General features: G+C 46.6%; 1 protein-coding gene across 6 annotated transcripts in view; it reads right to left on the bottom strand.

The window, feature by feature from the left end:
* enah (ENAH actin regulator) overlaps positions 1–17,634 on the bottom strand; it is a 101,563-nt gene that overhangs the window by 67,532 nt on the left and 16,397 nt on the right. Inside the window, exon 1 of one of the 6 annotated variants that reach the window (XR_004213912.1) lies at positions 292–5,132. The exons of 1 other annotated variant lie outside the window; for it this stretch is intronic. Coding sequence is in view for 4 of the 5 variants with exons in the window: in XM_031878094.1 (XP_031733954.1) it covers positions 292–383 (92 nt within the window). In the remaining variant the exon portion in view is untranslated. Of the gene's footprint in view, positions 1–291; positions 5,133–9,205; positions 10,167–17,634 lie in introns of those variants that run through there. 4 more of the 6 variants (XM_031878095.1, XM_031878094.1, XM_031878097.1 and 1 more) reach the window with 4 other exon arrangements.

Here is a 17,634-nt window from a genome sequence, read left to right as displayed (position 1 = left end):
CCTCTCAAGGAGACCCCAGAACTGTTTGGTCTGTAAAAACACCTATGCTGACAAATCAACAGAGAGTGGAGGTCTCTACCGTAGAGTTGGTAACAGGCTCGGGATTGCCTCCATTTGTGTCTTCAATGAAACTACTCATCCATGAGGCCTCGGCCGCTCTCTGATCAATAAACATGAGCAATAACGACAGCTGCTGACAAGGTCCCTGCTGTAGGGAATGATCACAACAAGAGCTTTTGCTGACGAGGAAACACAGAAGAAGAACCCACTCGGACGACAGCAGGTACGTACCGGTGGATTTCCATTTTGGAAGCCGGCACACATCTCGGACTGAGGATGAAGCTGGAAGCTTTGGACTGTGGGCCAGAGGACTGGATCTGCATGTCTCCGTGCGGCCACTTCCTGCTGGCGCTGACCCGCCCAGCACCCCTCCTCCCCTACCGGCCTCCCCCTTCCTCAGTCTTGCCTCCCCTCGCTTCCTCCCTTTTCCCTCGGCAGGACCGAGGTGATCTCTGGTTTCTCACCGTCTCTACCTAAACAGGGAGTCCCCCTCCCCTCCCCTCCCCCCCTCCCCCAGTCCCACTCCCGGCCTCCCACCTCTTCTCCTCAAAGCCCCCGGATCAGGGAGATTCCTGCCTTATTCATATGTGCGATGTCAGCGAGTCGGCCGGCGAGTGAGAGAGCCATCCAGACAGTCAGCCAGCTGTGGTTTTCCCATGGCAGTGGCACCAGCCAGCAAACACACACACACACACACACACGGTTCAATCCTGGCTTGTTGCCTCCGTGGCGACAGCAGGGGTATCCAGGCAACAGGCTCCTGCTCCCGCACAGCCCACTCTTGCGCTCTTCTGGGCTTCCGTGGTGGAGGCTGTTATGGGGGGAAGTCACTGCGGCGGTATCACGCAGTCTGGCACGGCTCAGCTCAAAAGGGTTTATGTAGAGGTTGGTGGTGGTGGTGGTGGTGGGGGGGTTCCTCTCTGCTATTACTCTCTGTCACTTTCCTTTGTCTCTTCCCTGGTTTCCCTGCCCTACATCCACCTCGTTCCTGTTTTGTCTTTCACTTGATCTCTCCCTCTTTCATCTGCCCACGGCTGCCTCTCCTCCTCGCTCTGGCTGTTTTTTTACCTGCACGACTCTCCGAGCGCGCTCGCTCTCCCCATCTCTAACTCGTCTCTCTCACTCCCTCCCTCTTCGAAAGAAAACGTGCCGAAGAGGGTTAGGAGGAACGAGCGGCCGGAATTAGCGATGTTTGGCGACACCGCGACAAGGATTAGCTGAGCGCTTCCCCAAGCGTCTGACAAGCGCTCAGCTCTGATGGGAGAGGGAGTCTCCACTTTACGCTCGCCGTCTAAATGTGGTGCATCCGTGCGACTACGCTGGAGTCCGTTTTCAGGCTTTCCATTTCAGCTCTGTGCTAAAAAAAGACTATGCAGATTGAAGTCGGAGCACTGGAATCACAGCTGACTGAAACTGAGACAAAAAATGGAGTCAAAGGCTGCCTACAATATGCACATGTGAAAGAAATCCTCATCAAGAGTTAGAGTATCCGATATCTATAGATGGTGAGGTGAGGAGCTATTTTTATCTGGCGTCTTTCCCACTGAGCTGATATTTACTGTTGCGCGACCCTTGCCGGGTTTTATTGGTTGCTATGCCAACTCTTGTGGTAACCTGAGAGCTAGATTGTCCTCTTTCTCCTTGTGGTGTTTTGGTATGTGCATGTAAAAAACTCAGAAGGAGAGGTTCACATTTTAAGCTTGATTCATTAGCTTTTAGCATAATGGCAGAACTGGATGTGTCATGAAGGTGTCACTATTCATTATTGAAGTGATGGCGGCAGACAGTGGCGGTCTGTTATTCAAGAACAACCTTCTGCTTTTATCAAGAAGTCGTTTGAATTAGTCAGCAGATTTCTGATTGGAATGCTAGGGCCGGGTTCCAATTAGGGCTGGGTAGGTTTGTGAAAATCAGGTAAATTATGAAGCATCTGTCGCTGAATTGTAACCTTATCAAAACAACATGATGTGAATGTGGAACATGGTGAAACGGTCGCGGCTAACGATGCAAAACCTAACGATGTGAAACAGTCATGACTAACATTGTAACACCTGGTTAATGTTGTGAAGCGGTCACGTTTCACATTGTAACACCTGCTAACGTTGTAAAACGGTTGTAATTTCAGGGTGACACCTTGTTAACGATGTGAAACGGTCACGGTTAACACCGACACCTGGTCACGGTTATCAAGTAGTCAACGTTGTGCAGCGGTCACATTTCACACTGGCTCAGGGAAGAGAGCGGCTCGATCCCTGGCTCCTCCTGTCCACATGTTGAAGTGTCCTGACGAGATACTGACGCCTGCACGGTGTCAACAGGGACAAGAAGGCCGGTCCCCTCGGTGAAAGTCCTGTGTTTGTTGGACTCCCATCCCTACCTTAGTGGACTTTCTCTCTCTTTAGACTACGCCTGTTGACAAAATAGTCGTTAGTTGCATCCCTGCTGCCCGAGCATCAGTATTGGCACCGTGGGACCAGACTGATTAAAACCAGAACTCCAGGCAGATCAAATGCACAAAGGCGGCCTCATAAATGTAATGTAGGCACAGCGCTGAAACTGAGGACACACCTGTAACGTGCTAATGATCGTGGGGTATAAACTACCTACAAGACATCTTTTTAGATAGTTCCATACGTTTTTATGCACAACAGCACTCATAAGCTTCCTCTGCAGCTGTCACTGACAAAGGATCAACTTGTTCAACACATGCCTTTTTTTCTAGGGTTTGTATTCAAGTTGTGTTTCAGCCCTGAAGGCTAAACACTGATTCAAGGGTTTGATGTAATTACTACACATGTTGCAAATAAAGGCTTGTGTTTTTGTCTTTTCCCACTGGACAGCTGGCTCGACAGGCATGAAATCAGCCACAATAAGGCAGTGCATTTCTATCAGCATGTGCTGTGTTTTCTGTGATGACAGACACACACAGACACGCACACGCACGAGACATGGCTGCGAGGGGAGGCTGTACCGAGCTCTGGAGGTCGGAACAACAAGGGCTGGAGGAGACGTGTGTATTTGTGCCTTTGTTCGGCACATTAACGTGTCGTCACTGAGCCGACACGCAACACATCGCTGACTGACACATGTTCACCTACACAAACAAGTCTGTTTTTTGCTTCAATGATCATTAAGCATCGTAATAATGGATAGAAAAACGTGTTTTTTTTTGCAGTAATTGTCAATAACCTACATATTAATCGATAAATGATAATAAATGATGATATATGATTATATCTAGGAATGGACATATTTTGAGTATTTATCCAAAGAATTTTTTAACAAATAAACATCAGTGATGTGGATATCATGGCTAAGTGGGTAAAGGCAAATAACAGAACAGCTATAACAGTCTGGCAAGTTCAGACAAACGACATCACTTTACTGTAATGCAGCCTTTAAAACCAGGAGAAGACAACACTACTTTATCACCATAATATTGATAAAATAGCGACATATTCCCCAGCCGTATTCATATCCAGTTAATGTCTGGTGTGGTCCTAAAGTGGAGCTGCCACACTAATGGGCAGAACTATCAAAATTACTTTTTAAAAAGCTGGGAGAGGAAACGAGCCCCCCCCCCAGGGAAACGGGCCCGTGACGGATGAAAGGTCCACCATGAGAGCGGTTTGTCACACTTCAGCTTAAAGCGCGCAGTCAAAGCTGTCTGAGCGCTGTGCACACATCCAGAGCTATTACAATCAATTAGACGGAGGGAACGAGGAGGAGGAGGCGGTAATGGGGGGAAAGTGGCACCTGTAATACGCTCCTGCCTCTTTTTAGCGCCACAGACGATGCGAGGGAGGAGAGGAGGGAGAGGGGGAGAAGAGGGGGAAGAAGTGGAGACAGAAGGAGAGAGGGAGGGAGAGAGCGCTCAGTCATCAGATATTTCCATCGTGATGTCCATTAGAAACACATAAGGGCTTGATTTGTGCCAAAGCTTGCTACTGGGCACGCTCCATTTAGCCACAGTCACTGTCCAAGTTTTCAACTCAGCTTTGTAACAACACAGAAAAGGGCTGCGGCTGGTCAGTGCCGCCTGAGATTACACCCTCATGGAGAGGTGAATACCTCAACGAAAGTTGTACTTTAAAGTTTCTACATGGAATCTTCTTTTTGTGCTGATTTTGGCGGCCCCTGTGAACGAAAAATTTGTAGTATCTTATGAAACAGCACCAGAGTCCCTTTCATTTTACTGCAGCCGGGGGCTGACAGTCTGTCCCGCTCAGTCCTGGTCCTGGTCCTCCCATGCCTCCCTTCCCTCCGGTGGGCCTCTAGCAGCTCGGTGGCTCCCGGCGGTGACCCGGTGGTGCAGCGAGGCGATGCTCTGCTCCTGGCCGGAGGAGAAGTTGCTGTCGGGCACGGAGCGCTCCACCCTCCCACCGGAGCTCCGACTGCAGGTTGAAGACGGCAGCGAAGCGGCATCCGGGTCCGTCTGCGGTGGGAGGCCCCGCGGGGGTATGAGCTCAAGGGGTTTCCGGTGAAACCTGGGTGATTTTATTTAATTTGGAGCGGAATCAGACTCGGTGGCACCGTTTTTATAACCATTTTAAAAAAGCCAATCTACTTTCTGTACGCGTCTGTAGATTTCTCCTAAATGCCTCATTTGCATAGCCATAACTTTTAAAAAAAAAGTGCAATACAAAAAAATGACTTCTTTAATGTAAGTAAACAACTAAATGAAGTTTTGAGGTGTTATCTATGAGTTAAACTTTTACCCTGATCATTAGTGGTGTCTCCCCTTTAAGTCAGACGGTGTGATTGTGATCTGATTGATAATCCAAATCTAATACCACACTGCCATCCCATTGTATTCTACAGGCACAGAACACAGCCAGTAATCAGGATTTACCTACAAAATATAAACAGTGGAGTCTGCAGACCGAACAATACAAAGTTTATAGCTGGAAATAAAACTGAGACATTAATCGAAGTGGATATTTGCAGAAGTAAATACTGCGAGTGTACCGTTCGACATGTTGGCCGGGCTTCAGATGCAGATAGAGACACAGAGGTGGGGAAAGGAAAAGATAAAGAAGAGAGTGATGCTCCTGTAAGAGAAGCAAAGGCTGGCAGGAGGCCTGATGCCATTTCAGGTTGCGTCACCGCAGGGAGCGGCTAGCTCAAATGCCAGACAACACGAGATAAGACGGCATTCAGTAAACCAACGGAGGAAAAAGAATCAGAACAATGACATCATGCCAGAGAGTGGGCTGGATTTCTGGCTTTTGGCACTCTTTACTTTGTTTACTTCACTCTTAAGTGCACGGATCAAACACCAGAGAGCCGTAGATAAACACAGAGAAATATTGCAGCGTAACCCGTATTTAATCAGAGACGTTCTCCGCTTATATCAACAGTGTCTTTAAGCACGGAGACCCACTGAGGGGGAGACAATAATCCAGCAGCAGCCGGCCCTCCTCTTTAATTAAACTCTACAAAACAGCCTCCTCTTCTTGAAGTGTGTGTGTGTGTGTGTGTGTGTGTGTGTGTGTGTGTGTGTGTGGTGCTGAGGAAAGGAGATGACATCATCGGGGCCAGTCAGCAGTCCTCTTTGCCACAGCGGACAAACAAACAACGACTGCAGTGGACTGAAGAGAGACAGAGGAGACCCCCCCTCTGCCTTCACAATAAAAGCATGCATTTACACCAATTACTTCACTGACTGTACTGGCATGCATGATTGATTATTGTCATTATTCATTCCGGGTTCAAACTCTTTTGCGGTCAACAGCAGGAAGCAGCTCCATTGCCTAAATAGGGTTAGGGCTTTTTCTTTTTTATGATTTATGGCATTGTAACTGTGTTAAACTGCACAAAATGCATGTTTGAGTTCCCTCTACTTCTAGCCATGACTGTGCTGTTTCCATAGAGGTGCAGTGAAAATCAAGGCTACAGAGAGAAACATGTGACAGAAGCGGAACCCACCCCGAAACTGCTGGGGTTCAGAGGGTTAACTGCAGCAACCCATGTTTAATGCATACCGGCTGTCTGAATATATGATGACTCTGATTAGAATCAGAATTTTCTCTGATATCCCGTGATGCTGCGTTTCCTGCCCAGTTGTCCGAGGACGGGCCGAGTCTGAGCCAGCAGAAGCATCCTGGAAGACGTACTGGACTGACTGGACCGTTTGTGAGGCCGACTCATTCTAGTGTTAATCATACATGGACTCAACCAAAACTGTGCACATGTAGGATGGTAAAATAACAATATGGTACTAAGAAGTGTGATATCAATGATGTGCAAAAACACTTTGTTTACTGAGATAAAAACAGACTAACAAACTAACATGAGTCAAGTCTTGTCCTCAGATATGTTACGACCATAGTTTCCACCAATAAATGAATCTATTCAGGCCATTACGGTAAAACTGGAGACATCTTGGTCCCATTGTAACTGGCCGATTCTTAGCATTTCATTATATGACCACTGTCTTGTTATGAACAGAATTGTTTACCGAGTTGACTTCTCGAACTCAAAAACAAACTCATCGACTACAAGTCAACTCACAAACCATTAAATTGGCAAAATAAACGAAGCAATCCTTTAAAGCTAGTTCTAGCAGCTGTGGTATGTCTTATGGCTTAATTATGTTTTTGGGTGACCGTAAGAAAGCAGAGATAAGTAGCCAGCCGGTGTAAAAGAACACGACGCCGCGGGTCGGTTTTCCTCCTGTCCTCTGACGATCATATAATATTACCCCATGGGGCGGACTAACACCGGGACACAAAACAAGACCGGGACGATCAGGTGACAGCCGGGTGGCGCCTGAGCTCACACGTTTCTGTCAGAAGCGTCTTTGAGCATAACAGTGAAGACCCACAAACATAGACGAGGACACGTCTGGGGGGGATGGTGTCATAGCAAATGAGTTCCTTATCGAGTGGCAGACAGGAGCATACCAAGACGGCGGAGACAGCGGCAGATGTGATAACAACGGTGCATTCCACTCTGTGACAACGCTCAGGGTGTGAGAACAGTGGACACACAGAGCTTCCTGTTACTGCCTGGATGGCAAAACTGACCAGAGTACAGTGAAAAAAAGCCTTTGTCCCTGCAGAACTCCCACAGGACGTTTCCAGGTACACCGAGATGCTCACGGATCATTTTACATGAGAGTGCTGCTTTTATCTCTTTTTTTTTTTTTTGCTTTTCTGTGGCTCGACCCTGAAACCAAGGTGCGGAGCAAAACCGTAACATTTCACGGCTGTCAGATAACCATTGATCTGCTTCACCGTCTGCCCGCTCTGTTTTTCTTTTACTTTCATCTCTCCATCTGGCATGACATAGTTCCTCCTTAGGTCATCAGAACAGCGGGCAAAACAAGACTTCACCTGCCAACTGTGACATCATCACGTCAGGTGTGTCGGTGCTGCAGGTGTTTTGCTCCGGGGTGGGGGGGATGTGGGGGAATGGAAAGCATGTCGTCGGCCTTCATTTTACAAGCTGAGACAATGTGCTTCCTGGAGGACTCGTGGTCTCCTAGATAGAATCACACATTTTTCACACATTTCACACATCGACACCAGATAGTCCGTCTCTCTTTGGTTCAGACTCGCTCAGCTCTGAGCATAACACTTCTTTTGTCCGTCCTTCCTCTTTTTTTTCTTTTCTTTTATTAGCAAGTATCAGGCTTCTCATTTACAGCTGGTGCTCAAAAATCAGTGACCCTTTGAAATGCAATGACAAAGATAATATCAGCTGTAGCTAGTTAGGGGGGGGGGTCAGGGTTTTATATCATTCTGTAGCTTCCCAGTGGCTACACTGTAGTTCGTTTGGTGTCTTTCAAGAGAGCGATACTTCAGTTTCCTGTTTGAAAGGGCTGTCTGACTGGAAGGTCAAATATTCTACAACACTTAAAGAAATATTGAATCATTTAGGTGTATTTTTTGGGTGGGGGTGGTTAAAATACACAGCTGCAGTCCACAGTCCACAGCTGCTTTGTCTCGCCGCCAAACGGGGAACTGAATCCATTGTACCGCTCTCTTCAATGACCCAACCAGACTCATTTTAACACACATCGCCACTTCAATCTAACCAAACCGATCCTTTCAGTTAGGGATGCTAGCAATTAACCGTTAAACCTTTAACCGACAATACAAACCTTTGACCCATAATTGCCATCAGTTTAACAGTTAAAGTAATAAACATAAAACATAAAAACATAAAATATGAAAATGGGAGTGTAAGTTAACAGCCTGTATGGTTAATACAACAAATCAAGACTATACATGAGATGTGAATCACTAAGAGCAGCACAAACAGACAGCAGGACAGGGGCTAACTCTGTGTGGTTGACCCGCACTGCTTCTGTTGTCCCATGATGTCATTGTTGCCGGGCGAACTGACTGACAACAGGTGACAAGCGGACGGAGGCCGAGGCGACGTCACACAAAGGACTGGTCCGGCTACGTCCCTCGCACCGGTCGCATCGAGACGTTGAACGTCACACGAAACCGCAGATGGAGGGCTCACAGGAAGCCCGTCAGTATCCCATGAGGCTGAGGCTGCTGGGATGTATTTACGCGGCATTTTGTGCTCATCTACATTTCAAGAATGGGACATGTAAGGACAACAAATAGGCAGCGTCTAGATAGAACATGCTGAATTTGTCAAACAGTATGGGCAAGTAACCAATCGCAGCGATATGAAACACCCCCATCACACACCACAAACGCACACTTTTACAATAACCCACAAAGAGCTTTTCTATTCGTTACTAGTCCGCTGTAAACACAGCAGCAGCTGGAGAGGCAGCACAGGAGAAAGTGCCCCGTCACCTCAGGAGCTAGAAGCTCCTCTGATTGGACTCTAAGTTTAACTGCGACACGTACGAGCTTCTCGTCCGGCGAGAGAGGCTCCAAATAATGAATGAATGGGTGGACGGCGCTAAGAGCTAAAGCTCGTTCTTCATCTGAGTGGGAAGGGAGGCCAAAGAGTTGAACGGCAGTTCAAATAGATGTGGTAGAAAGGCGGGCTAATCCTCCAGCATGAGCCCTGTATTTGAACTGCTAAACCAGCTTCAGAGGTGATATCGCTGATGGTAAAGGAAGGGGAAGTGTTTAACCTGCTGCAATCTTTAGTCCCCCAAATCCTACGGCAGCTCCACTGCTTCCCAACCAACCCCCCTCTGAAAACTTACGAGTCTCGGGTCATCTCTGCTGAGAGCGGCACCTCCGCCTAAAAGAGCAACGCGTGGTTGGGAGGCGTTTTCGGTCTGAGTCTTGAAGAGTCCACTTCCTCCACCACTGAGTGACTGAGTGAGCAGCTGCGTGTCTGGCCGGCTTCAGTTTGAGGGGAAAGTGAACCGGCGTTTAGACAGACAGTGACAGTGGCTGGTGGCTGGTATCACCCCCCCTTCTCATGCACCCACCCGCCCGCCCACGCTCACTCACCTCACTGGAGCCAGGGCTAAATGTGGAGCAGCTGGGAGGGGGGGTGTTTAACAGGTCTCTATGCCCTTTCCAAAAATAGATATTCTAACGTGCTAGCACCATCGATCATGGATTATGTGGAGGGTGGTTAACGGTTTACTCATTGGGATACAGGTGTTACCATCGGTTACAAAGAAGAAACCACGCCTGAACAAATGAAGACTAGAATAACTAACAGACCTTAGGCCCGGAGACTTTCAAACAGACAGTGTTGGGTGGTGAAGTTGGAAAGATGTTGGCATTTAGTGAGGGTCTAACAAAAGCACACAAGTAGTTGCATTATGGGAAATGTAGTGGCTACTTTGATTTTGACCATTCTTTTTTTAACCTGTCTGCTGAGTTACCCAACTCTTTGGAATAATGATACTAAATCTCTACTGCACAGCTGGCCACATCATTTTACAGCACCGAAAAACAATTCAGAGATGCATTGTGTCTTTTAACAATTTGACAAAAAAACTAATTATGTCAATTAAAATGAATTCAAAATGTCATTATGGCCAATCAGTGTATTTTGTGAAGATGGCCTTTCTACATTATTATTATTACTATTTCATGCCACATTTTACAGTCATCAGTCTCACATCAGACACAACCATAGACTGTATGTAAGAAGTAGTCACCATGAGGTCACCCTTTGGTTTGTGGACTGCAGTTTTGAAGCCTCGAGTTCAGCATTTTTGGCCATCGCGGTTTTTTTTAGCAACCAGAAGTGACACGAGAGGGTGGAGCTAAATACAACCCAAACGCTGAGTAAGACCTTTTTATGAATCCAAAATGTTGCAGATGAAAGGGTGAAAGTATGAAGAAGAAAACACTGACAACTCACAGACCGATCAAAGGATGGGCAGCGACCTGTCGATCACCAGGTAGCTTTTCACTTTCACTTTTCAGAAGCAGCGGTTGCTGCTCACCGGACGTGTTACAGCTCACGCTGTGACGGAAAGCTCTCTCTTTAGGCTGAAGGCCTCTTCTCTCCAAACTTATGGAAGTGCTGCAGACGATCCGCGGCAGCTGCCTGGTGACCGTCATAGCATTTCAAAAACGGCTGAGTTAGACATTTTGACGGCACTGAAACAGAGGCAATGTGCTCATAAGATAAGCATCTTAAACATCAAGTGTAATTGTTCCCTGGAAGTCCAAACAACTTCTTTAATTTGATTCTCCACGGTGTTGCTGCCTCATGAATGTTTTTTTTGCGTGTACAACCAGCTGCCCATTCTATCAGGTGGCTCATAACATTTGAAATGGCCGCTTCAAATGCGTGTGAATGCCTTCGAGTGTGTACGAAAGTATGAACACCATTTCTACAATCTATTGCGCTGAGACAGTAAGCCCACAAAAGAGCACGAGCTCTTGTCGAGAATTTGGGAAGGCCGGTTCAGAACAGGTAGAAAGTGTCTGGCTTCAGGGACGACACACTGTGCTTTGTCTTTGTCCGAAAAATACCGAGACCTTTGCTCCACTGAATTAAAAAGGGTGCAAATGGAAATGGAGGGTTCTAATGTCTGCATACAGCCTGGCTGCACTCAGCCCACTGGATCAATGGAAGTGCAGGAATAGAGATGCTGGACCTTCAGGCCTCCTGCGGGGACCTGAAAACACAGTCTGAATGCAGCGAGGAGCTTGTTCATCCCCCTGTATCGGTGACACAAGTCCATCACTCAGACACACATGGCCTTGACCCTTATAGAACATGTCAAATGCGACACGGAGGTCAAAGGTCAAGTGTGTCAGGTGTCCGTCGTCAGTCCTGTTTGCTGGTGTGACACACTGCTACAGTATGTCAGCTCATAAATAGCCCGAGCTGTCTGCAGATTGCTCGGTTTTCCGTCACCGAAGACCCGAATAGATGCAGCAGGTCTTTCATCATGGTCTGATGTACGGAGGCTTAAAGGGGTCACATCACGCTCATGTTCTGTATTCTGGGGTTCGATTAGAACATGTTATATGATTTAATGAGTTAATGAAACGCTCCATTTTAGCGCCTGTCTCTTTAAGAGCCCTGCTCTGCTCCGATTGGCACGGTGACATAAGAAGGGGAGCCACATCTGATTGGCTCGTTGTAATCCCATGTTTTCTGATGGAGGCAGCCCACAAACATCTCATCTTGTTTCACAGCGTGTGGGTTGGCAGACACTCCAGAAACCTAAAAGTAAGTCCACAAGCTCTGAGAAAGTCAACATGTCTCTTTTAAGTGAGAAGAATCCTCCTCACAACCTGTAACACGATGAACACATGACATGACAGCAGAGGCCTGACCTTGTCCTCACTGTCTATTTCTTGAGTTATTTACTGTACCAACGAGGCAATCTATTGACCACAGTCATAAATTGTAAGACCTTCATCTGATGGATCTCTGGGATGATCCCTGAAGGCTTTCAGGGCCTCACTAAGGGTTTACAAATTGCACCATCACCTTGAATTTGAAGCTTTTCTAGGAAATCCTTGTCTGACCCAATAATACACTAATTAAGGGTGAGGGGGGGGGCACTGGTTTGTTCTATCCCTGGTGGCCAAAATTTGATAAATACTGGTCAATACATACGCTAACTATAGTGTACAATGATGAGGCATTTCTATTTCAAACAGATCTTCAGCTTCCGACTCCCTGATAGATTTCCAGCTAAAAGCGGTAGAGCCGGTGAAGTGAGACGGACAGGCAGGGGCAAGGGTAGCAGAATTATCCACGGCAATAAACCCTCCTCCTTGACTAAACAGAGAAAGAGCCAATGTATCACATCTCTTTAAACTTTCCCACTCCCCCGCTCCTTCCACCCTGCTCTCAAACACACTCTCCATTCATTCATCCCTTTCCCTGCAGACCATTCTTTTGCTCCCTTACTCCCTCAGTATCTTTTTCCCCACTCCATCCGTCCTAAACTCTCTCTCTCCCTCTCCTCGTCTCCTCAGCTCACCTCTCATGCTAATAGGCCATTGATGCGGTCTCTATGGTGATGTACTTTTTCATTCCAGTGGAGAGGAACGGGCCAATGGACTGACAGGATTAGGGAGACGCAGAGTAACCTGTGAATGTGTGTGTGTGTGTGTGTGTGGGGAACACATTTCTTTCCATTTAAAGCAGTGAGTGAGTGTGTGACAATTCGTTGATATACTTATTTAATTTCCTGTAAATTCTTCACAATAAAAGGTAATTTTAAAGCTTTTATTATCAAGCAGCTAAATCAGTACATGTTGGGTTTACACCTGCAGCAAAGTGAAACAGGTACGCAGGACATATATGGTTGCATGGTTAGAAGTACTGATCAACCCACTTGGAGGCTGGTCGGGCCCACTTTCGTTCATCTCGGGCGCGACTCAGCGGACTAAAAACTGGTAATGGGAACGCAAGTCAGTGAGAAGGGCCAATAGAAAAGCTCTAAAAATGATCACATTTATTCAATGTAATTTAACACACAGCAGCTCAGCTATGCTAGCCTGTCGATAGCCTGTTTTAAAGTCAACTAGCTTAACGCTTAGCTTTAGGAAAACTTAATTCTTTATCAAGTGTTATTAATATATCAAACACTGTTGATGTTTATGGCTAGTGGTGGGCTGATGAGTTGATTCATTGATTAGTCAAACAATGACATATTGGTTTTTGGCAGTTGTGCAAAAATGTCAGAGCCTTACAGAACACAGTGCTGTCACAGCCTGACTGGTTAAACCTGCTGAAAGTGTGTGTGTGTGTGTACGTATGCGGGAGTGTGTGTACATGAAAAACATAACATCACCGACCCGCCAGCACGGCGACTGCTGACTTGGCAAACGTTTGCGGAGCAGCAAACGTTAGCTGTGATTGGGAGCGACGCTCCATTGCTACAATAAGCTCCCTGACTCCCATCCATCAAACTCCAGTGTAGTTTCATGTGGACACACACACACACACACACACACGCACACACACACGAGGGTGAAAGAGGGTTGGAAAGGGACTGAATAATCCAAAATTAATTCCTGTCCACAACAACAACAACAACAACAACAACAACAACAACAACAACAACAACAGTAATCCATTTTTCCATGATGTGACAGCATTAGGATTTACTACTGGACCGGACTTTTGCCGTCTCCCGTGAATGAGATGCTAAATCATTTCATTGAGACGTCTCGGCACAAGAACCGCAAACCAAGCGAGGCGGCCCCTCGGCGGCGCTCTCTGCAGGGGGCCAAACCCGAGCTGGGGGAGGGTCGACTCGAGCGGTGGAAGATAAACCTCGGGGTGATGGTGGCTGCTTGTGAGACGAGAGACGGGGAACAATGAAAGTCCCGGTCATCAAAGTGGAGAGGTGTGAACTGTATGTTTCACCTGATACACTACATCACTACAGCGTGTCAGCTCTTCTTGTTACACGCAAACGGGCTTTTCAAAACAAACTCCCAACGTAGGTTTATCCGGTTTATACGTTTACGTACGCAACAAAACCACTTGGTTAGGCTTAGGAGAGAGATCGTGGTTGGGGTTAAAATAAGTACGATTGTTACACAACTGGCATTAGCAAAGTATGAGACTTACGTAACAAAATGTGGACTTACTCGATTATAATAATGAGGACGGGTTTACATTGGAGTTAGTTGAAAGCCTGGTGCGTCTCAGGCTACATCACCACTAATACGTTTTCATTTTAAAACAACAAAATAAGTACAAAAAGCTTGCAGACAGAATTTAACTGCACAGCTGCTAGCACAGACAACAAGGTTAGCAATGCCTGTACAACTGTCATCCATGTTGAATTGACCACGGGCAGTCCCTCTGTGATCAAGGTTAATGTTTGTTTACAGGGAAGGACGCGTCGTGACTGATGAGACCCAATCAACTAGCCAGCCTGGGTGTCTTCGTCACCGCTGTCAAAGGCCTTCCGTTTCTGCCCGTCCAGACTTAAACGCAACCCTGACGTTTTCGGCGTAAGCAGCATTTTCAAAAGTCTCTGTTTTAGGGGTTCAAAAATGCCAGAGTCGTGTGGACGCTAGCCGTGAGCGACGTAGCGAAAGCAAAAAGGTACTAGTGTGGATGTAGCCTCTTACAGACGGTATCAGACGGCGATGATGACCGAGCGTCTGTATTTGACGAGTTGTTTTGTCGCACAACGAAACCTAAAAGATAAATAAACCTACTTTGGATGAAAAGACACAGTATGCATGTTACGAGCGGAAACTGCATATATCCTGTGAACGTGGACATTTATTTCCAGGTAATCAGGAAATGCATGCACCATGGAAAAACTACAGCTACTTCCACGAGACAATCCCAGTCCCGGCGGAGCGGTCCAAGGCGGAGCGGTGGCGGGGAAGCAGTAGGGAAGCAGTTTCACAATTGACATGTCGGGCGTTTAGCCGACAGCAAACAGTCAGCGGTGCACACCTGCATCAATCATCTGGTTAGTCCTTTTTATTATAGCTGACTGTTTTGTAACTTTCCTTTCAGTCACGCTCTACAGCGATTAGAGAACGTGCTTCACAAAACACTATTATTGATAATGGCACAACCATGAGAGAATGCTCCACTGTTATGAACAAGGAATTATCCTCAGGCGTTCAACTCAAGTCACACGCTGGAGAAAATCTTTCAGTATTTTCTAATAAAAATGTTTTTGCTTATATTGCAGGCGTCTTGTTTTCTACTGATGAATACATTAAAAAAAAAAGACATGACTTCTGTGGTTCATGGTGGTGTGATTGGGTCCAGATGAGAGCACACACACAAAAGAAATGCCTTGGGGGGGGGGTCATTAAAGTTACTGGCAGGCTGTAAGGGGTCGTGTCCACCAAAGCGTTGTTTTTCCTGAGGCCAGCGCATTTGTGTTTGCAATGGGAGCGCCGCATATTTACACTATGCGTCTCTGCTGCACCGAGTGCTGGACGAATTTGCGTTTTTTTTTTTCTTCTGGCAGCAGAGTTGATACATGTTCAACTTTGGGTAAAACTTTTCACAGTGGAGGAGGGGAGGGACAAAAAAAAAAAAAAAAAAGCCCACCGCAAAGACCTGAATTGCGTTGTATAATGAGTATGTTGAGTATGTATTTGAGTGTGCTGCACCTTAACAGCACTCCTAATCACTCCCAGCTGGGCGTTTAGAAGCGCTGGGAAAAGACGCTTCTGTGGACACGGCCCCTAAAGGGCACGAGTGTATGGAAGAGTATAAGGGCCCAGCATGAGGGGAGACAAAGAGAAGAAATGATTTATTTTACATTTCAAGAATAAAGTTGAAATGTTGAGAATAAACGTCAAACTTTAGAGAATAAATTGAAAGCGCATGACTTTATTCTCGAAGTGCAAAATAAAATAAAAAAAGCGTAGGACCTCACGGCTCAAACAACAAGATGCAACAACTACTGGACCTCCATCTGCCACCGCAGTGGAACAACCCAAGAACGGAACTTTGGGCTCGCATGAAGCTTCACGAGACAAACAAACTAATTCCTTTGACTGTTCCTCTCCTCCTCTTCCTCCTCCTCATCAGATTCCAGTGAGTCATTGAGGCTCAACCACAGCAGTGACTAGCTGCAACGTAATGCAGCAGCTAACGAAGCACACATCAAAGTGCTCAGAGGAAACGTTTGGCATCTCATTTTTTGAAGGATGCTTTCTTTTCCTTTCTTTTTTTTTTACAGTATGGGATTAGAGTTACATAAGTACATGATTGACAAAATAAAAGCTCCTTTTAACGGCTGAGAGCTGCATGTTACGTATCCTGGTGAGGACATACTGGTGGAAGTCTTGGCAAACAGCAGAGAAGAGTGAGAGTGCAGTCTGTGTTTGTGAGATTTACTCGCCGAGTAAAGAAAACAGAGTTTCAGCCGAAGCGTCGGCAGAAGAAACAAACAGCTCGACCTCCTCCCCACCTGGCTTTCCCTTCGCTTTGCATTTTCTCAATTACTGAAAATATTTGTGGAAGTCAAAGCGTGCAGCCTCCCATCCCTCCCTCCTCTATTATAAAACCCATCACTCATCACTGCCTCCCGTCCTGAGCCACAAACACACACTGTTTCTGATGGTGTTGATGGGAACTGTGAATTCCTTTAGACAGGATTCATGACCGTCAGTGATGTATACGAGCAAGTAGGGATGAGTATCGTTAGGATTCTATCAATACTGGTACTCTTATCCATACTGCCTTATCGGTTCAGCTCTGCCAGCTCAGCCAGAGGAAGTGTCTAACGTGCATGCTCTTAGCTACGGTCCAACCGATGCTGGATCTTTGAGTCCAAAGTGACATCGATACCTGGAGGACACAAAACTCAACCGTTTGTATTAGAAGCCCTTTTTGATAATGGGTTTAGATTTATTATTACAAGCAGTTTTCGTAGGCCCCTCTGCACCTTTGGCCCCTCTAAACTTGTAACCTTTGTTCCCCACCCCCCCCCGTTCCACAATATCTTCCTCACCCGCCGACATATAAACAGATAGCGATACATACACAGTGTACTAATATCTACAGCCTGGCTCTATTCTCAACAGGACTCTAGTGTCCATGCTCTCTGGGCCCAGAAACACCAAAGACAGAGGAAGATGGATTTTTTACTTCTCTTGACTCTTATTCATAGCCAATACTTCACTGACAGAGTCCTCACTCCGTTGGTCATTTTTTTACGTTTCTCTCTCTAACGAACCATCTTCGGCCGAGTGAACAGCTTGAAATGCACATTTCCGGCCGACCGTTTCGTATTGCAGTTCGGCTATGTGGCAAAACAAATGCACCTTTTAAAATCTAAAAATCAGAAGCCTGGGAACAGCATTGAACCTTTTGGTTTTCATGGGAGGGGGGGGACTGGGCACAGGGGACTTGCTGTGTTTGAAGGGAGTGCATTGGTACGCTCTGGCTCAGAGCCTGGTCCATCAACAGAGAAGGAAATGGCAGAGCCAGTAGAACCACCGTGTTAATATTCAGACAGAGCTGCTAAGACAAGCCTCAAGCCTTTCTCTGTGTGTGTGTGTGTGTTCTCCTCTGCAGTACTGTCTGCCAGTGACAGTGGTGCTGGATTCTCCAGTGGAGATTTTGTAGCAATGAGAGCTGTTGCTTTGAGTCTCTTTTCAGTGTTGGACCAGCATACCGATAACGCTGTGGAAGTTCCAATAAGCGCGCACAAACACACACACACACACACACACACACACACACACACACACACACACA

Source organism: Anarrhichthys ocellatus, unplaced genomic scaffold (assembly GCF_004355925.1).
Source record: "Anarrhichthys ocellatus isolate YVR2014 unplaced genomic scaffold, GSC_Weel_1.0 scaffold161, whole genome shotgun sequence".
Lineage (NCBI taxonomy): Eukaryota > Metazoa > Chordata > Actinopteri > Perciformes > Anarhichadidae > Anarrhichthys > Anarrhichthys ocellatus.
This window is presented reverse-complemented; position numbering and strand designations above follow the sequence as displayed.